General features: G+C 42.9%; 1 protein-coding gene across 14 annotated transcripts in view; it reads left to right on the top strand.

The window, feature by feature from the left end:
* The window catches only part of PLCH1 (phospholipase C eta 1), a 150,778-nt gene extending 135,952 nt beyond the window's left edge, over positions 1-14,826 (top strand). For 9 of the 14 annotated variants that reach the window (XM_079977547.1, XM_079977548.1, XM_079977549.1 and 6 more), the window contains 5 exons: positions 2,400-2,546; positions 3,187-3,266; positions 7,342-7,401; positions 7,938-8,304; positions 10,688-14,826. In XM_079977547.1, coding sequence (XP_079833673.1) covers positions 2,400-2,546; positions 3,187-3,266; positions 7,342-7,401; positions 7,938-8,304; positions 10,688-12,756 — 2,723 coding nt within the window. In that variant the 3' untranslated portion in view covers positions 12,757-14,826. Of the gene's footprint in view, positions 1-2,399; positions 2,547-3,186; positions 3,267-7,341; positions 7,402-7,937; positions 8,305-10,362; positions 10,392-10,687 lie in introns of all 14 variants that reach the window. The other 5 variants (XM_079977553.1, XM_079977551.1, XM_079977552.1 and 2 more) reach the window with 3 other exon arrangements.
* The last annotated feature ends 7,166 nt before the right edge of the window (positions 14,827-21,992 follow it).

Raw genomic sequence — 21,992 nt, 5'->3', positions numbered from 1 at the left:
CAAGCAATTACTAAATTTCTGTCACAATGGACAGGAAGCGACAGCACTGAAAATTTGTGTTAGCTAACACAATACTCAGAAACAGCCATTCAGAAGAGCTAACAAAAATGTCATGTTATTCGTTGAATGGCTATTGATTTCCTCATCACTGCCAGTGTCAGGGTAAGAAATAATTGCTTGTCCTCCTGCTCTATCAAGCTTTGGAGCTACCTTTTGGTAGATGGCCTTATTTTCACCCCTGAACTTTCAACTTTCTCTTTTCTGTTGGAATAGCAACTTAAAGAGGTCACTTCTCCTTTTCTTGATCATTGAATTTTATCAGGGAACATTAAAAAAAAGGAGAGAAAGAAGCATGTCAGTGGATTTCTTGTTTGTTTGAGTTGAAGTCATCTATAGCAATGTTTCCCAACCTTGTGCCTCCAGCTGTTTTTGAACTACAACTCCCATCATCCCTGACTAGCAAGACCAGTGGCAAGGGATGATGGGAATTGTAGTCCAAAAACAGCTGGAGGCACAAGGTTGGGGAACACTGATCTATAGCATCAATAGTGGGCATTCTCCCCCCCCCAAAAAAAATATTATTCATTTTATAACACAACTAAACAACACAAACAGAAAAACAAACAATACAAACAAATTCTTGTCTTATCCTTATTTTTTTCTAAACATTGTTAGGTGAGCTTCCCCAAGTCCCCCTATCTGATTTTCATTTTACCTCATTGTTGTGTTTCCAAGGGGTTGCTCCCTGCTCAGCTGTGAAGCCTTGTTTTTGCTGCAAAATAAACTTTATCTGTCCGGAGTGCCACTCTCCCGTGGCTGACTCATTCACTGGCAGAGTCTGTGAGTGGGCGGGGCTTAAACTTTCCCCAACAAAGTAATTTCTTGACGCCCAGTCTGCGCCTCCCCTCTCTGCACGAAACCTTACTGCACAAGTAGGGCATGGGTAACGGTGGACCTTTCCCCTCCCCGCTTTGCCCAGGCAAGGTGTCCTGGCAACGCCTCGCCTCCTCCGAACCCTGCAGCTCCTCTCCACTGGAGGCATGGTTACTCTCCCCCGCCGAGGAGGAGCTGCTTTCCACGATCTTTGGGGGCTCTCTGTAATCCATCCGGCTTTTCCTCTCTCCCTCCTGCACTGATGGCAGTTCCCTGACACTCATCTTTAGCAGTTTACATATATCATAATTTCTAACCATTTTTTTTTATCACGCTTACTTTTACCATAAAAATCTTCACATTTTATCACTTACAAATACTATTTTAAAACACGCTATCTTCTACTTCTAACCCTACAGCCTATATCCACTTCCAAAGCTATTCTAAGATTTAAATATTAACATATTTTTTTCAAATAGTCGTTAAACTTCTTCCAATCATCTTCCACCGTCTCTTCTCTCTGGTCTTGGAGTCTCCCAGTCAGTTTGGCAAGTTCCATATAGTCAATACTGGGTATCTTGTGGCTGGGCCAGCCTTAGGCATTATTTGGCCCCAGAATTTGGTCCGCGCCCTGTCCCACTGTGGTTCCAATCATGTCCCCTTTGTATTTGTGGGGCAAAGGGGATGCAACTTTTCATTCCATGCAGACTGACACTGTGCACTTAACCTCTTTATGTTAGTTGGGTACCTACTGGAGTGTTTTTGAGCATTGTGGGAATGGACTAGTTGAACTTTCATCTTGGCTCCTATTGCTAGAATTGACCTGAGACCACAGGTTTTTGCCCGAGCTCAGAAATGCTCCAAAATGTCCATGGGTTGTGCACACAAGCGCCACTCCTAATGTATGAGTGCGCATTGTCAAACCCACTCATATCAACAACCTTCTCATGTTGAGTGGGAAATGTCTGACGTGTGACGAGGTGTCCTGTTCAGGCACAGCACCAGAGCAGTGTCTGATGCTTCATGATAATACTTGGTAGGTACTGACAGCAATTATGGGGTAACAGCATATTTCAAAAAATTGCATAGTGTAAAAGAGAACACAATTCGCAAGTAGTATAATTTGTGAATTGACCTTTAGTGCCTCACGTTGCATCTGTTTTTTTGCCTCAATTTGGCCATGCACCAGGGTCAAGGAACATGCTTATAAACTTAAAAAAAGAAGATGATGAATATACTGTAATGCACAGACTTTATTACAGTGTTCATGAGGCTTTAAGCTGGTGGGTGAAATTACCTCTATTTTTGAATGGAAGGCAGGATAACAGGAATTGCCAATTTCTGTATTCTTCGGGGATGCCGTAATTTTCAGGTACTAGACTCAGAGCTGGAATAACCCAACACAAAGTAAGACACCCCTTGGGCTTTCAGCGTAGACTCATTCGGTGGTTTGTTAACAGGGCGAGTACTTAAATGACTTGTTTCTCTTCCCGCACTTGACTACTTGTATTCTCTGCTCCTTACAGGGTTTAATCCTGTGTGGGAAGAAACTCTCACTTTCAACATCCACATGCCCGAGATAGCATTGGTTCGGTTTCTTGTTTGGGATCATGATCCAATCGGCCGAGACTTTGTTGGACAAAGGACTGTCGCCTTCAGCAGCCTTATGCCTGGTTAGTGCCTCTGCTTACCTATCTTTGATAGGCTGGCACTATGGGTGAAATTACAACATGTCTCAGCTTGTGCTGGTCCTGTAAATTTGTGGGATTGGAAGGCAGGGGGCTCTAACTAGGTTTGTTTTCTGCTCATGAAGCTTGAGATGTGGGGTTTTGTTGGAAAGAAGGAAATGCATGGGCAAACAAGGAAAAACAGCAGTCTACATCAGAGTAGGAAGCCGAGTCAAGTCATTATGTGTGGCAGACTTTGTGACCAGGACTGAGTGGGGATTCTTTCAACTGATGTCTTTGATGGCCATTTCCCTAGTCCTTCTGTCCCTGGACATTCAGGCTATGCTGCAGACGTTTGCGCCTCGACTAGTTGTGCCTAGACTGGAGTGCAGTCTTTTTCCCTGGGATGTGGACATAGCCATTATTGCTTGTGCCTTTACAACCTTGAAAAGCACAGGCTTCACATTTTCTGCCTAATGTCTCATGTGTACAAAGGGGAAGGTAGAATAAGCCCAAGCCTCATCATTCTCTTGTCTTATCCTCAGCCACCTAAAGCAGGCCTGTATATCCTATATTAACATGCATAGCTTGGTGAGGTAGCATCTTGACATACCAAATACTAATTGCTGGTTTCCACTTCCACCAGGCTACCGTCATGTTTATTTGGAGGGACTGACTGAAGCTTCTATATTTGTTCATGTAACAATCAATGAAATTTATGGAAAGGTAAGGGTGATTTTGTTGCCATTTTGCAGCCTGCAGTGTGGTCTTCTGGATTTGTTGGTTTTATTCTCAGGACCCCAAGGGCCACCTTTCTCCATATGAACCAACCCAGACCCTGCAATCATCATCTGAGGCCCTTCTTCATGTGTCTCCTCCATGAGAGGTCCAGAGGGTGGCAACATGAGAACGGGCTCCCTATTTGTGGAATGCTCTCCCCAGGGAAGTTGGCCTGGCACCTTCATTACATATGTTTAGGCACCAGGTGAAAATGGTTCTCTATAACCAGGCCTTTGCCTGATTAGCGTTCTATAACCCTTTAAATATGCTTATGGCAGCGTTAGTTATCGGTTTGTTTTTGTTTCATTATGTATTTTGCATTCCCATTTTGTATTTTTATGTCGTGAACCACCCTGTGATCTTCAGATGAAGGGCAGTATACTAATTTAATAAATAATAATTTTTAAAAATCTTGTGTTGAGAAACATAACATATAATGAACGGTGATGAATCTGGGAAATAAAATATACCAGGCATGTCCAACTTTCAAGACACTGCGGTCTACTCCCACTATAAAAAAAACTGGGAGTGATCTACCCATTGGATTGAGTGATCAACTGTGATCAACTATGGACTGCCCCCCTGATCAACCAGTAGATCGCGATCGACCTGTTGGACATCCCTGAAATATACCATGCCTCTTCTCTAAAGGAGCCCTCAGGGCAACTTCCAACATTATTCCACGCAGGTGGCAGAAGAAGAGTAGCATATTAAAAGAATATGGCGTAAAATTACAAAACAAGCAGTAAACGGAACGTCAGGAGTTTTTTTTATTATTAGAAAACAAGTTACCCATTTTTAATGTATGCGATCCTGTCTCTAATGTTTGCCATATCTTCCCACTCCCACCCCAAACATAAAAACATAAGAACAGTATTTCTGGATCAGGCTCAAAGTCCATCTGGTCCAATATCCTGTTTTGACCGCCCATGAATGAGTTGCTTAGTTCACTACTGTGCTTCCAAAGTATACATTATTATTTAAAAGTCAGTGTCTGTAGCCCCTCTTCAGCTGTGGGGACCCAGGGGCTTTAATATATAAGGGGCTTACCTAAAATTTGCTAGTTAGCCCTATCCCCTAGATCCTGCTGTGTGTCATGGGTCTGAAGTCGGCCCATGCCTTGCCCCAACTGTAATGTTCCAGCTTCTCTAATAAATTAATTAATTTTCCTTATCTCTGTTTGCGACCACTGGGGGAGCCAGTTCAATGGTTTGCAAGACTGGGAAGCGACCCTCAGCAGGAATTCACTTTTTTCCTGAGAGAAGAGGGTTCTATGGCATTTGCTTCTCATCTAAGTACTGGATATAGTTATATATTGCAGCAGTCTTAATTGGGGTTTTGGTTTAGTTTTTAAAGGTAATTGATTTTCTTTTGAGGTTGAGTTTGGATGCATCTTAATTAAAAGCTGCTGCTATTCCGTTTTGTTTCAGAAGATGGGAGATTTACAAACTTGCTCCAAGTTTTAAAATGGCAAAAAGTCATCTTCATGAATCAAGCTTTTTCATAATTTCTGCCTTGGGTCTTTTTTTCGTTTTTTTCATGTGGATGAATATTTTTTATAGCTGAGGGGCTGTAGCTCAGCTGGAAAACCAACGCTTTTCATGCAGAAAGTCCCAGGTTCAACCCCTGGCAAATTAGATTCGGCTGGCAAAGCCTGCAGAGTTGCTGCCAGTCCATGCATGCCATATTGAGCTAGGTGGACCAGTGGCATGATTGAATATAAGGCAGCTTGCTACTAGCAATTCGAGAATCCTTATAAGATTGTGACACAATCAGAGAAATGCAATGGGGTGAATTAACAGAAAGGATTTTTAAAATGAGAAAAGGGAGCTTTTCTGTCAATATTTTTCATACCAATTACTATATCAGTAAGTTGGGATTTGGGGACTTGATTTTTTCCTCCCGGTACTAGGCATCAGTCTGGTAAAACCCACCAGTGTCTATTATCTTCTTGCTTAAATGTTGCAGTGTTTCTTTTGACAGAAGGCTGAATGCATATTTTATGCTCAGCTCATATATTTTAATGAAGGCCACACCATTAATAACTGGATGCAATTTAGTGAGCACTGGTAGGTCAAACTAAGAGTCTTAGTCTGCCTTACAGGAGGGGGCACGCCTGTAACAGAAGCCTGGAAACCATGTCATCTAGTGTAGTGGTTTCTAAGGGGTTGCTCGTGCATAAGCAGGTACCTATCTCCCTGGCTGGGTGCAAACACCTGGCTGGGCTGCCAAAGTGAACCTTATCTGTCCAGACCGCCACTCACCCGTGGCTGACTCAGTCGCTGGCAGAATCCGTGAGTGGGCGTTTCTTAAACTTCTTCCAGCAAAGAAGCACTTTGACGCCTAGTCTCCGCCTACCCTCTCTGCGCGAAAGCCTTCTGCGCAGGGAGGGCGTGGGCAACGGAGGACCCCTACTCTCCCCGCTGGTCCCAGGCAAGGAGTCATGGGACCGCCTCACCACTTCCCCCACCTGCCCCCCTTCTCCACTGGTGCTACGCTGATTCTCTTCCCCAGAAGATGGGCTGCTTCTCCCGATCCCTGGACGCTCTCTGGAATCCCTCTGGCTTTTGCACTCTCCCTCCAGTACTGATGGCAGTTCCCTGACATCTAGCTACAACATTAGAGGACAAAATCCTCTTTTTCCAATAGCTCCAGACAAGTACCTTTGCTCAAGCACCTATATAGACTTTCTTCCAATAGCTGCATTTAGATGTAACAATAAACAATGGTTTGTTATTACAGGGATGAGCCTAGGTGAACCTCAGGCTTATCTGCAACCTCCACCTTCTCGAGTGGAACCACAAGGAGGAGACTGGAAGCTTTTGCTTCTGTTTTCCCACAGTCCTCCCCCCTTCATTTTATCAAAACCTTCACAAATTGTGGTAAATCTTGATTATGTTTTACTGAAACAAGTCTCCTTTGAACCTTGGTTTTATGGTTCTGGCTTATTTCAGTGAATCCTAGGTTAAGCACAGTTTAGGGTTTGAATGTAATTCTCAACTGTGGTTAAATTATAGGAAGAGGTGGGCAAACGAGTTAACCCAAGGCTCACCTAGGCTCATTCCTATAACAATAACCATGGTTTATTGTTACAACCGAACACCTGCTATGAGTCAGGCACAAGTGATCTCTGACCTTCCCAGCTTCATAATCTGAAATCATAAATTTGTCTTTCACTCTCAGTGGGTAAGGAGAGCTAGAGATTACTTGATTTACTGTGGCATGCAGTTCCTGCAGACATCCCTCCAGATGTTGTTGATGATTATAGATGCCTACAATTCCCACAACCTCTGGCTTGGGTGGATGGAAGCTGGTGTCAAACAACATCTGGAGGGCCTGGCCTACTGTACCTGTTATAGGTTTACTATTGGAACCATAAAAATTGCCAGCTATTACTTGATGCCCTTCAGGACTACAAGATAGTTCCGCTCTATTCTCATTAAACCAGATTTTAGACAATGGAATTTTGAGGTTAGACCCCTTTATCCACCTTGCTTGGTTGACGTGGTTTATTGTCAAATAAAACAGTGTTTGTTTGGTACAGTGAATTTATGGCTGCTGTTGATTTATGGCACACCCTTCCTTCCCTTTTATGTTTCTCTCCTGTCTACCTAGAGCTTGAGGCTGCTGCTTTTTGTTCCTTGTTACTCAAGTCTTGTGGCTTTGAGTAACTCTCTTTCCCCTGGCGCATCCTTGCTTGGTGGAGATTCCTTTATTGTTGCTGCATGGACACAGAACTTTGGCACGTTGTCTCAGGGCTTATTTTAAATAGGTGATGTATAAATGGGTGTTCAGAAGCCAAAGATCTACCAGCCTCTAGTTCTGAGTAGGGTGCAGAGTTAAAACGGGAAGATCAGGGGTTATAGCCAGATGTTCAGGTCTGATGGAATCCAACAGCATCCGAGAGCGCCATGTTGGCTACCCATAATTCTATGACAAACACGATGTATCCTGTTGTTTTCAATGTGACCAAATTAATGGAAATTTAGCCCATCATTCTGTGCCTTTCTTTGCCTTTCAGTGGAGTCCCTTAATCCTCAACCCCAGTTATACTATAATGCACTTTCTAGGAGCCACAAAGGTAGCTTTTATTTAGCATGCCACTTCTGCACTTGCTGGGCGCTGATCGTCCTTTTTTTAAAGGAGACACCCCTAACCGCATGATCTGTTAACTGCTGTGTCACTTCATTTCCCATCAAGCGTTTGAAACCTTGGCCTGCTGTTGCTGCTTCGAAGTGGCCCATGTCATAAAATGCTCCTGGGCCCAGGGCAGCTTCTCACCCCAGGACATTTCTCGCAAGCTTGTCATGTGTGATTAGGAGGCCTCTCGTAAAACTCCTCTGCTATCATGGCAGGCTACCTTCCTGACAGAGAGAAATCCCTTCATACATGCATGAACTCATGGCGAGCAGTGCCTGCTTTCTCCTCAGTTGACCAGGTGTGGACTTGCTTGGCTTGATCACTTTGTCTGCTTGCTTGCTTGGCATTCTTCTCCATTCATCGCCCAGATGATGTACACAAGCAGCTGTTTAGAAATGTGTTTTTTGTGTGGAATAGGCCACATTTTCAAAAAAGGTAGTATTTTCCTCCTTTCCGTTCTCTATTCTTCTTTTTTAGAACAAGCAACTGATAGGGCTCCGAGGGCTCTTTCACAAGAACCCCAAGCATAATTCTGTGGAAAACAGCGCTAATTATATTCGGAAAAGGTCAATTGGGGAACGTATTCTCCGACGCACTGCCAGCGCGCCAGCAAAGGGCAGGAAGAAGAGCAAAATGGGGTTTCAGGAAGTGACGGAGCTTAAGGAGAGTTTGTCTGAGGCAACCAATTTGAAAGAGAAGGAAGAGATCCTGAGGCGTACGAGTAGAAGCTTGCAGGCACGTCCCATCTCCATGCCGGTTGACAAATACCATCTGGTGGGCTTGCCATCACCAGATCAGGAGGCACCTCCTGTTGATGACACCACCAAAACTGAAAATACTTCTGGTAAGTTCCTTCTATAGAGGCCTCATAAATGCTTCTTAAAAACATATACATGTATTCAAGCTTTCATGGATTCCGACTCTTGATTATTATTTTTTTGGTAATAGTTGCACTTTTACCTAGTTTCTAGGAAATCTTGATGAATGTTGTTTTTATTTTTTTATTTAATGTAAAAGTGTTAAATCCTATTGCCCGTGGTGTCAGGGAGAAAATCTTCAACATATCATAGGCATAGGTATAGGTATAGGTGAGCCTTAAATTATCCATACGAGAATAAATTCAGTATCAGGCTGCAGGACAGCAAATGGGCTTTATTTATTTTTCTTTCCTGGTATATCTAACCTCTGATAACCACAGTAGCCATAAATAATTAGATTCTGCTTATTTCTTACTCATTTAAAGTTACAACAAACGCAAGAGTAAGGAATATCTTGGGAATACACCAGCATTTCTATCAACTTTAGTGGTTTTTAGTTTTTATGGGACGTGGGTGGCGCTGTGGTCTAAACCAGCGAGCCTCTTGGGCTTGCCAATCAGAAGGTCGGTGGTTCGAATCCCCATGATGGGGTGAGCTCCTGTTGCTTGGTCCCAGCTTCTGCCAACCTAGCAGTTCAAAAGCACGCCAAAAAAGTGCAAGTAGATAAATAGGTACCGCTCCGGTGGGAAGGTAAATGGTGTTTCTGTGCACTGTTCTGGTTTTGGTGTTCCATTGTGCCAGAAGTAGCTTAGTCATGCTGGCCATATGACCTGGAAAAACTGTCTGTGGACAAACGCCGGCTCCCTTGGCCTGTAAGGCGAGATGAGCGCTGCAACCCCAGAGTCGTCTGCGACTGGACTGAACTGTCAGGGGTCCTTTACCTTTACCTTTAGTGGGTATGCCACTGTGATGACCATTCCTGGAGCAAGATAGCTTGATCACAGGTATTCATACCTTCAAGACGAAATGGCAAAAATGCACTCTCTGTGAGGCTTCGTTTGCCGTTGGCCTGGAAGCTGCCACATGATTGTTGACAGGAGTGAGATACCTCCAGCATATTATACCTCTGTTCAAAGGTGTGCACAGGCTGCCCATTGGTTAATGGAACAGGCTCAAGATTTTGCTATTAGTACATAAAGTCCTTAATAGTTTGCCCACTCAACCACTTTGATCTATGGAGTTTGCACTTCTTTGGAGGTTTTTGAGCATAGGTTGGACGGCCATCTGTCAAGGAAGCTTTAGCTGAGATTTCTGCATTGCAGGGGGTTAGACTGGATGACCCATGGGTCCCTTCCAGCGCTAAGATTCTATGATTCTAAGTGCCACATGATGTCCATTCTGCATCTGCTAGGTGTTGAAATTTCAGTGTGGCGGCATCAGTGACTTCTCTGTATTGTTTTAGACAACTGCTAAAACCTTTGATTTTATTTAAACAAGCCTATATAATTTATTATTTGCTTTTACATTTTGCTGATTTTATCCATTTACTGTTGATAATTATTTTATATTAATGTTTATTGCTTGCAGATTTTTTTTAAAATTAAGCAGCTTATATTTTTCTAAATATAAATAATTAAAGGGAGGCCTTGACCCTTGTAAACCTTGGCATGGTCAAACTTGTGTTCAAACCCTCTTCTTTTTGCTTATCCAATAGTCAGGTGCTTTTAAAAAATAAAAATCCATACACAGGAAATTGGAAAAGGTCCCTATATATCTTTACTAACTCTAGAGGTAATAGGTTCCAATATCTGTGATCCTACTGTGTCACCAAGTCAATATGCAATGGCGATGAAGATTAGCCTGTTTCATGGCAGTCTTGAAAGCGTTTTAATCTGACATCACGCTTCAGTTCCTAGAATTATATATATGCAGAAATAGCGAGAAACAAAATGTACCAGTGAAACTGAAAAGGAAAAGTCACTTTTCTTTTCATGAAAGCCAGATGCTTGTCTGAGGCCACTATGCATGGGAGTCCAGGATTTGGACGTGTAATTCAAGAATTTTGATAAGCATGCCTCTTGTTTGCAGATGGTGTTTTAACAGAGCTGTTTTGTTCTGTCTTTGTTTGCCATGCTTCTGTATAGTACAAATCTGAATAGGAACCCAGCTGAAGGTAATGGTTATGGTACCTCATTGACATTCTTTGCAACAAATATTACATCACGCCCGCAGTGATGTAATGAAACATTAAAAAAAAGCTTCAATGAAGTGCTATATATTTTCTCATTTCCTCATATCACATGAATAATTTGTACTAAACTTGCACAATCCCATAATTAAGTCCTTTCACAATTGTGATCGATTTTTACATTCTCCATCTACCTATTCCAAGACAAAATGTAGCCATAAACAGGTAGATGAGCATCTTCCTAACTACTGTTTTTGTGTTTTGTTTTTAAATTGATATAGCAAAAAGTAAAAAAGCTACCAAAGAGGACCAACCACACCTGAAAGAAGCGGTCACCTCTTCTCCTGAGAAAGATTTCTCTTTTGCAAAGTTTTCATCTCCGTTTAAAAGAGAGGCCATCGAAGCTGGCGTTTATGTGAGCTCACCTGTGTATGAAAAGCTGGAAAGCCTAGACTTTGCCATTGGGATCGCTGAAACCTATTTTTCCACAGAGTATTGGAAAAGTAATCTTTCCAGCGAATCTGTTCACCCAAAGGAGGAACCTGAAAGGGACAAGAATGAAGGTATATGTTGCATGGGTCAAAAGATGTTGAATGATGCTCTGTTTTGCAAAGAGAGAGAACCAGTAGCTGGAAATTCTCTTTCTCCAGGACATCAAGAAGTAACTAGCGTTAGATCTCATGCAGTAGTAAATAGTACTATAGCCAATTCCCCACTACCTGATGTATCTTCACCTACCTGTAGTGATGTCCGTGACTTTCATTCTATACCAGCCATACAAGATAGTGACATTTCTCATCTGATCAGTGAGGTCTCTTTAGCAGATGAGAGTGATGTGGGCAGTTCTGTCTCAGCATTGATAGGACAGTTTGATGTCACAAATGACCAAACTAATTTGACTGTTGTTCCGAGTCCTCCTGGAATTAGCAAAAAGATTGACAATAGGAAGCCTGCACATGTACCACATATGTCTCCAAGTGATCAGAATACATCTTTTGACCACAAGTCTCCCAGTGCAATGCCAATCGGATCAGCACCCAAAATTACTATGATATCAACCCCTCAGACAACAGAGTGTTCGCTGTACACAATTATCCACGAGGCCTCTCTTACTCCAGCCTCTCACCAAGCATCAGTTGGCAAACCTCCTTGCAAGGACGCAAAATATGTTGCAGAAGATACCTATCCAGTGTTTTCTTGCATTTCACCTGGGCTAAGTGCAAACGCTAAAAGGAAGTGTGGAGCCAACTGGAACTCTCTTAGCAATAGCAACTCTTGCATCTCAGACAGCTCAGATTTGGAACATACAATCGTTGTCCCTTTCACTTGTGTAAATTCTACAGGCAGCAGCCTAATGGAAGTTGATGGAGAGCTGCAGGACCTCTTGATAACTGCCTATGAATATAAGAGAGAAGATATGAGCCAAGTTGCTTCTCCTCTGAAACTTAAGCATAATCAGGACACTCTGTGCTATGACAGTTCCATTTGCAGAAACCTAACCAGCGAGCATCTCTCCACCACCAACCTACTTGAAGACTTCAAGTTCAGGAGCAAGAAGAACCAACATCTTCCTTACCCAGAACATCAGTGTGTTGATCTTTTGTACAATAATTATTTGCACATTTCAGACACCCCAAATGAATTGTTGAACATCTCTCCAACAGGTAACGTGGAGAACTCTCCTGCTCTTAAGAATTCTCTGCCTTCTCCCTCGGCTCAGAAACAACCAAGTCCTTGTAAATCCAAGAGCCTTGGAGACTTAACATCAGAAGACATCTCGTGCAATTTTGAAAGCAAGTACAAGTATATCAGCAGAGGTTTCATTACATCTGGCATGAGAGACAAGATGGTGACTGCTCTGAAGGCTAAGAAACCACAGGCTACAGATTCCCTGACGGAACAGTTACGAAAGCTAGTGTCCTTTGATCAGGAAGACAGCTGCCAGTCATTTTGTAACAAGCAGGACGACGATTGCCCTAAAATGTTGGTGAGAAAACTGTCATCCAGGAGTCAGAGCAGAGTGAGAAACATTGCTAGTCGTGCCAGGGAGCGACAGGAAGCCAATAAGCAGAAACTTTCTAACACTAGCAGTAATGTAGCAGAGGTAGTCCTTAGAAATAAGCCTCTTGTACCTCCTCACATTATCAACAGACATTCCACTGGCTCTTATATAGCAAGCTATCTGGATAACTTCAATACGGACAATCTGGTGGACCGAGGGGTTCCGGAGGGTGCATGCACATCATTGCGCTACGGGTACCATGACCGGTTTTATACAGATGATTCTCTTTTAGAGACCAAGCCAAGCGAAGACGATAAACCAGAAATCTATTTTCTCCTGAGACTGTAAATTGTATAAATGTACATCTCCATTGTTTACAAGCTTCCTCACAGAATGAAGGATGATCCATAAGCAACGTAGCCATTAGCATTTAAATGACTCAGAAATGTATTCTTTTCGCTACTGTTTGAGCCTTGTCATGAATTAATGTGTCCATTGCCATCACAGTTGATGTAAATAGATGTTGTAAAACTTTATGTACTTGGTCGTTTTCCTCATTTTTTAAAGAAATTATACACAAAAAAAGTTGTTTGCATGACATAAAATGCAAGAGGTCCTGATGTCCTGTATTTGAAATGCTTGTACAATAGAATTTGGTATGGCTATTGATTACCACAAAATGCTGCACTCAATACAACGTTTCTTCCCTCTTTTGTCTCTATCATTTTGCTGCTTCTAAGGAATTTTAGAGTGGTTTATTATCTCCACGATGTTCCCTCCTTTGAACCTAATCACACAGCTTTTTAATTGATACCATTCTCATCAAAGAAATTAAATACACCTGTATTTATTAGAGAGTGATCATGGCATGCCGAGGCAGTGCTGTTTTACACTAGTGAAAGGGATGATAGGGACACACATTTTGAATTCCAAATGTTGAAACAAAGATTTTGAATTTTCAAGTACAAATTTCAGATTTTTTTGGGGGGGGGGGAGTAAAGGTAGCAAACTTGAAAGCCTCACTTCATTGGCAGAAGGGAAAAAAAGCTGACATGCCAGTGGCATGTCTTAAAATATGTATTAGGATGTGAAGTTTGGGTTTCAGAATTCGATTTGTTTTTTTTGGGGGGGGGGTGTGTGAAAAATGGTCTCAGTCATACTACCATTTGTGCTTCCAAAGCACTGGCCTGCTTCTCTTGTGCTGAGACTCTCACTTGTCTTTTGAATCATGTGTTTTGTTTGCTATCTTTGTTTCAATCTGCACTTCAGATCTGTCTGCCATTGCTGAGTTGTAGCTCTAAAGAGTGACTTTTTACATTGGGGTGGCTAACTTCTGGAGTTGTTGTTGCTGAACTACAACTCCCATCATCCCTGATAATTGACCATACTGGTTGAGACTCATGCAAGTGGTAGTTCAGCAACATCTGGAAGGCTACTGGTTGTCCATCTTTGTTTTACATGAACCGAGAATCATGTTGATTTGTTTCACATGTCTATATATCAGTATTGGATATCTGCCTGTTTTGAAACCAACAGTTGATAAAACATCTTCCTTACCCTTTGAGTGCATATCCTCTTAAGTATTATATAGGTTGAGTCTTCCCACATTGGTTGCCTGACTGTGGAATCTGATCTCATTGAACTAGAGAGTTTGGATTTGATATCCCACTTTATCACTACCCGAAGGAGTCTCAAAGCAGCTAACATTCTCCTTTCCCTTCCTCCCCCACAACAAACACTCTGTGAGGTGAGTGGGGCTGAGAGACTTCAGAGAAGTGTGACTAGCCCAAGGTCACCCAGCAGCTGCATGTGGAGGAGCGAGGAAGCGAACCCGGTTCCCCAGATTATGAGTCTACCGCTCTTAACCACTACACCACACTGGTGTAGTGTTTTAATCCTGCCCAGTCATACATAGTTAATTAAATACTAGGGTATTTCTAAGGGTAACACCAAGTTCCAAAATATTGTGCTTGTATTTGTGACTAGATAAACAGTACTGCAGCAGCATCTAGTGACAGAAACCAAACACTGGATGATCAGGAAAAGGGGGAGGGGCTGCATCCCATTCAAACATTCCTTGAAACTCGGGTGATCCAAGCACAGAGGCCCAGTGCAGATTTGACATTCCTGATCCTCTGATCATGGTGTGTCACAGACTTTCTTCCTTTCTGTCTGATTTCCCACCTTCTCTTCTGTGTTTTCCTTTGACCATGGCATGATATTACAATTGCATCACAGGTAGCCAAGGTTAATATCAAGATTACCCATGTCACCAGTGTTTGGAATCAGGGTTGGTGGGTTTTCCAAACCCAGGTTTCAATGGAATCTAGCTCATGTTAACCATGGTTTGAATTGATGCAATTGCAACAATTGTGTTGCTTTACTCAACTATGTAAAGTTTTGGGGGGTTTTCTTGGGGTGGGAGGGAAGGGTTGAAAGGAAAAACAGAAGCCAAAAAAGTTTGTCATTTAAAACCTACCTAGGATTTATAAGATTTATCATAGCTTCCCTTTCTTTTCCAACAGAAGCTTTTTCACATTTCTCTGGGATCTATTAGATACCCATCTCTGATGGTCATAAAGGTGAAGATGATGCAAACCTTGGGCTGCATACTCACCATTCATTTAAATCACATGACTTCCCCCAAAGAATCCTGGGGACCGTTTAAGAGTGATGGGAACTGTAGCTGTGTGAGGGGAACCTGCAGTTCCCTGGATTATTTGTGGAGATTGTGTGGTTTAAATGTATGGCCTGTTTGCCCAGTCCTGCTTTCCATGTATTTTGTTCTGTATATTTGGCAGTGAAACACAGTAGCAAATTGGTGCAGAGTAGCCACATTAGGATCTAATGCCAAACCACAAAGACTTACTTTTAAGTTATGGGCTGGTACACACTGTCTGAAACACTATCTTTTGCACCTCCTTTCATATGAGGGGCAAAAGAAACCCTAGTAAACCATGATCACCAAGCTAACAGCTAAAGTTGGTTTAACCCTGGGTAGCAATTATGGTTTGCTAGGGTGAAACAAACCATGCTTCTGGGTTCAGATATCACACTAAGCTTGCCACTTTGTGGTTTAGTTACCCACTCATGAAAAAAGAACACAGCAGGAGGGCTCAGCTCCTGCACAACAAGCTCAGTATTTTGTGCAAACATGGCCAATTATGCCACACTTATTCCACACTTATAATAGGAAAAACTAGGCTGTTCATCATGCGCTTTTGAGACAAGGGCTTTTTCAGGAAGAGTGATTGTAAAAGAAAAAGAAAAAAACTTGTCCAAGTTCTTTCCTGTAGACTAGAAGAATGCAACGTTATCCTAGAGGGTTTGTTCTCATTGTAAGCTGAATTTCTGGTTCAGTGTAAAAGTAATACCTCTTTTTCTTTTGTAATACAAGATATTATTTGTATTCATGGAAGAGAAACATTAAAAGAAATCCTTAAGCACCGAAATGCATGTTTTTGAAAAAAGAAACCAAGTTGAAAGACGCTGTCAAGTGAGTGGCAGTTTGTAACAGCAGTTGTTCTGTCTTGTCATTCACATTCACTCTTTTCAAGGGGAAAACCACTTCTCAATTCACAAGATGGACAGTCATTCTGTCTAACTCAATGTAGCCTGAAGGACTGTGCTTTTTCACAGTGGAGGCTGCGGAAGTATCTGGCTTTGAAATAAAACTTGCATAGGCTGTATCTTTCTTGACCTGGCACACACTTCTGCAACAGAATTAGATTAGCTTTAACCACACCTGTAGAGAAAGCTTTGATTCCTAACAATAACCAGGGCACTCTTTATCCTGTGCACACACATACACATTTATTCTTTACTTCGAATAAATGGTTTTAAAGGTGGAAAGTAAATGCATTTGTTCCATTTGCACCTATGATATTAAGATCTCTCATTCCCCCATAGGTAAAAAAAAGGTAAAGGACCCCTGGGCGGTTAAATCCAGTCAAAGGCAACTATGGGGTTGCAGTGCTCATTTCACTTTTAGGCCGAGGGAGCCAGCATTTGTCCACAGACAGCTTTCCGGGTCATGTGGTCAGCATGACTTAAACGGCTTCTGGCACAACGGGACACCGTGACAGAAACCAGAGCGCACGGAAATGCTGTTTACCTTCGTGCCGCAGCGGTATCTATTTATCTACTTCCACTGGTGTGCTTTCGAACTACTAGGTTGGCAGGAGCCATTGTTTGTAAAAGTTCGGCTCCATGACAACACATTATATTTAAGTCTGGCTTGTAGTATGGATAACGACCAAATGGGCATGGTTTTCTCATTTTACACACTTCATTCTTCTGCTTCTGCTGTTTATAGGGAGGGCAAAGAACTCAAGAGGGATACAGTTTCTCACTTCTCCCATCCATTTCCTGGCAGTCAAACACTGAGTACTGGAAATCATGTTCAGTCTCAACCCAAACTTTCAGCCATAACTTCACAGACTTAAGAACTGGAAACGTGGTGTTTCTTTAAACATACACCCAGAGCACTCTTAATTTTTCTGTAAAGCAAATTACATACTATTTTAAATATGTAGTGACGCTGATCCACCCCTCCTTCTAGCACCTATTGATGGTAGCAAATACTGTTTACTAATAGGGGCCCAGACTGTAGGAAGGGTACCTAATATTCAAGCTATTGCACATTCTTTTAAAATGTTGCAGTTAATAAATTTATCCCTGTTTAAAAACCCAAATGAGTGCCTTCCCTCTTTATTGTGGGGGTCAGGGACAAGGGGCCTTTCTTCCCTCTGCTGATTTTTATAAAATCTGGCTGTAATACAATACGACAAAAATGAGAAAATCGCCATCTAAACCTAATTTGAAAGTAATACATTTTGCAATAATGATACTGGGATGTGAAACTGAAAACCAGTTTAAGAACAAAATGATTTCAAAACCGATGCAGAAAGCATTTATATTATTTGGTCTGACCGACAGAAACCAACAAGTAGTGCAACTGCTGAGAAGCAGGAGTTTATATTGAAGGGGCTGCGAGTATTAAGTATTCGGTCTAATTTTTACCTATCTGATATGAGAAAAAAGAAAGGAAGGAGTGCTTCATTGGAAATCATAGAATCATAGAGTTGGAAGAGACCACAAGGGCCATCGAGTCCAACCCCCTGCCAAGCAGGAAACACCATCAGAGCACTCCTGACATATGGTTGTCAAGCCTCTGCTTAAAGACCTCCAAAGAAGGAGACTCCACCACACACCTTGGCAGCAAATTCCACTGTCGAACAGCTCTTACTGTCAGGAAGTTCTTCCTAATGTTTAGGTTGATCTTCTTTCTTGTAGTTTGGAACCATTGCTCCGTGTCCAAATGAAAACGTCATAATGTAGCAGTGGAGGCTGGTTCATTAGCAAATGGGGCACTAACCCACCAACAGTGACATGAGCCAACAGTGTGACGCGGCAGCTAAAAAAGCCAATGCAATTCTGGGCTGCATCAATAGGAGTATAGCATCTAGATCAAGGGAAGTAATAGTGCCACTGTATTCTGCTCTGGTCAGACCTCACCTGGAGTACTGTGTCCACTTCTGGGCACCACAGTTCAAGAAGGACACTGACAAACTGGAACGTGTCCAGAGGAGGGCAACCAAAATGGTCAAAGGCCTGGAAACAATGCCTTATGACGAACGGCTAAGGAAGCTGGGCATGTTTAGCCTGGAGAAGAGGAGGTTAAGGGGTGATATGATAGCCATGTTCAAATATATAAAAGGATGTCACATAGAGGAGGGAGAAAGGTTGTTTTCTGCTGCTCCAGAGAAGCGGACACGGAGCAATGGTTCCAAACTACAAGAAAGAAGACTCCACCTAAACATTAGGAAGAACTTCCTGACAGTAAGAGCTGTTCGACAGTGGAATTTGCTGCCAAGGAGTGTGGTAAAGTCTCCTTCTTTGGAGGTCTTTAAGCAGAGGCTTGACAACCACATGTCGGGAGTGCTCTGATGGTGTTTCCTGCTTGGCAGGGGGTTGGATTCGATGGCCCTTGTGGTCTCTTCCAACTCTATGATTCTATGATTCTATGATTCAGTCTGCCCTTAACTAGTCCCTATTGATGTTTCGCAACTATAACCTGTTGCAGGATCTTAGCCAGAACCAGTTGAATATAGCAGAGCATACGCTGACTTCCAGAAGCAATCAGTTGCAGGCGGGTAGGATGAAGCAGGAACAAGACGCTGCTACCAGTAACTTGATTACTTATAGGTGTTTATTATTTACAGCAGACTCACAAGTTACTATGTACAGGATACAGACACGGATCTTAACTCTATCTTGAACAAACTCCAAACGACTCTCAGAACACACACACTGACCGACCAACTAACTAACTAGCAAGGAAGGTCATGAGTCATCATGCCCATGTGGAGACCTTGACCAATAGCAGAGTTTTATCCAAGGCTCCATATCTCTAGGCAGAATAACTCCCTCTGCTCAGTCTTCTTGGCCTTCAGACAACTCCTAAATTGCTTGTATGGGAAGCTGCATCAAATAGCACATAGTCAAAAATCCCAACAGTCCCTCCCCCCTTAAACCAGCCCAAGATACACCCCTGCCTGTCAGCTTCCTTCCCCCAAGTCTCAATGTTGCCCAACAGGAAGGAGAATTAGTCATCTCTGCCTCTTGTTGAATGTGCCTCCACCTACTGTTGGCCTCCTTGGCTTCCGCCCAATGGACACCAACCACAGTGAAGAAGAAGAAAAAGAGTTTGGATTTGATATCCCGCCTTTCACTCCCTTTAAGGAGTCTCAAAGCGGCTAACATTCTCCTTTCCCTTCCTCCCCCACAACAAACACTCTGTGAAGTGAGTGGGGCTGAGAGACTTCAAAGAAGTGTGACTGGCTCAAGGTCACCCAGCAGTTGCATGTGGAGGAATTTGGTGCCACCCACCTCTTGCCTTCTGTTCCAAGTTGTTGTGGCACCCCTTGAAGAGCCCTCTCAGCTTGATGCAGGTGAACCGGCCGCACTCCCCTAAATCTGCCTCTGCCAGCCACCACTGCAAAACTCAGCTGGTTTTCTTAGAAATGAGTGCAGTCGTCCCTGACTCTTCTATACGTGAAAAGGGACCAAGGTGTTCATTTGTGCCAGTGCTGCAAATGGAGCCTCCCATCTTATTTGACACACTCCATGGAAATTGTAGCAGCGGCAGCAGCAGCAAAAACAAACACTTATAAGATGTGGGCGACTTCTAGGGTGGGCATGCATCCCACATTACAAATGACAGTCCTCCATTTGAAGGAATCCACTGATTGAGGGACCCACCAGTTCATTTCCAGTTTCTAAAGATAAAGAACCCTCAGAAGGGAGAACAGAGGCCTTCAAGTTGCCCATCAACACTTAGACATGAAGCAGGCATTTGGTCACTTGGTCACAGTCTTCCCCATTGCGGTGATATTTAAATCATGGTCACTGGATTGTATCTAAGGTAGCAGTGAGGAACATGAAAATAAAAAAAAATATTTTTTAAAAGTCTTCTCTCTCCACACAAGAACCCTCTTCCATAGCCCTGGAACTTATTTTTTAAAGTGTTGATATTTACCCATCACTTTAGAAGAATGGGTGACCTTTGCGAGAATGAGAAGCCAGAAAGAAGACGGAAGGTGATAAAGCAGATCCTATGCCTGTTGCACAGTTTTTGCTGTCTGTAGCTTTCAGCATCTGAGGCATCCCCCGCTGAAGTAAACAAAGCCAGACAAAGATGTGGTTTCCTAAAGGTCTTTCTGTCCTGAAAGAAAATCAGTGTGTTGCCAGTGCTTCCCATAGAAAGATCATATTATGGCCTCAAAGTACCACTAACAGCAACTGAAAAGAAGTATACCTCCCCACTACTGCTCCCTTCTCTGTCGTTTTCCTTCCTGTATGTAAGTTGACATAGATTAGGCTGCCTTCCTGGAAGACCTCTGACTTTCTAGGGTACCCTGCAAAATATATTTGTAAGAGGTGTGTGCAAAGAATGCCAAGTGATGTATTGGTCCAGTTTCTCGTTTAATGGAGAGGTTTGCTGTCTGCTGGCTAAAAAAACCACACACACCCAAGTGTGGAATAGGCAATTATTCCAATTTGATGGGAAATAGTGGTCTGCACCCCATGTGATGCAATCTAAATTGATTTGTTTGCACTCTCCGAAAGAGCGCATTTATTCAACAAAGTATTATCCATCTACTTAACAAATCGGTAGAGTATGCCAGCAGCACGAGAGCGTACCAGCATTGTTAACTAATTCTAGAATGTCCTATTTTTAAAAAAACAATATTATTAAAATTAATATACCACTTTCCATTTAGTAGAAAATGCAAGGGGCGTTCCAGCATAATAAATACAAAATCTATTAAAATTGATGAGTGAAATAACAGCAGCAGCAGCAGCAACAATATAGTAACCAGAACGTCAGGCACTGGTACTCACTGCCAGGAAATACCTGGGTGAACAGATAGGTTTTCACTTCCTGGTGTAAGCACCCCAACAATGGAGCCTTCCTAATCTTATCTGGGAGTGCATCCCACCTAGTGTGTGCAACAATGGGTGGAAGTAGGGTGCTCCACCTCCCACTGGATGCATTTCTGAAGGGGTACAGTTGGGGGGATAGCATTTCTGGGGTGGTTTGTTCACTTTTGGTCCCCACCCTACACTCAGCCCTCACCTGTGGCTCCTAGAAGTTGTCAGCATGAAACAGCAGGCAGAACCCAGGAACGGTCAGCTAAACCAGGTGAGGGTATCTGATGGGTCTTAAACCCTTGGCAAGTTAGTGACCTCCCCTGCATGCAAAGACAGGCTACTGCAGATTGAGCGGACAAGGCCAATAGTGGGTCCAACTGTCAAGAAGGCTGTTTCTGAACGTGTGTTACAGGGGAAAAAGAGGCAGATGGGGCTCATCAGCCTGAGAAGGTAGCCTGTCTAGGAGAAGGAAAACTCTGATCCCAAACCTCTGCCGCCTTGCGGGTTATCTTCAGGAGAAGAAAAGGCCAGGGAGTAAATACTACACAAATCTGGAGTGGAGTCCCTAAGACGGGACACCTTGTACACCTACTTCTGGCAACTCCTGCAGCCAAGTTGGTGCCAAATGTATTGCTCTTCTTTCCTTTGGACCACATCAGTGAGGCTGAGGGGTGGGATCTTGTCTGGATAGCCCAGGCTTGTGCCCTGGAGAAATCACTTTGGTGTTGCTAAAATGGTCCTGGAACTATTTAGAGCTTTGTAAAGCAAACCAAACATGGCCCGGTAACTAATCAGCAGCCAAAGCAGCTAGCTCCTTCCACAAAGGTGTTATGTGGACATGGCAGGGAGCTTTGTTGAGTTATGTAGCTCCTGCATTCTGGTCCTGCTAGCAAGGAATGATGGGAGTTGTAGTCCAATGATGTTTGCGGACCCAAGGTTGAGAAAGACTGCTCTAGTTTTTGCAGCACTGTCTGATTTCATATCATTTATGAATAAGGAGGCATGTGGATGGATGGTTCTTCCAACCTATCCTAAAGCATGGGTTGCTTGACAGTACAAACAAGATACAAGTCATCCATGCTTTTTATTTTGTCTTATTTTACTCTTATTCGATTTCTATTCATATGGCACACAATTTATAAGAAAGC

This window comes from Podarcis cretensis, assembly GCF_951804945.1.
Source record: "Podarcis cretensis genome assembly, chromosome: 5".
Taxonomy (NCBI): Eukaryota; Metazoa; Chordata; class Lepidosauria; order Squamata; family Lacertidae; genus Podarcis; species Podarcis cretensis.
This window is presented reverse-complemented; position numbering and strand designations above follow the sequence as displayed.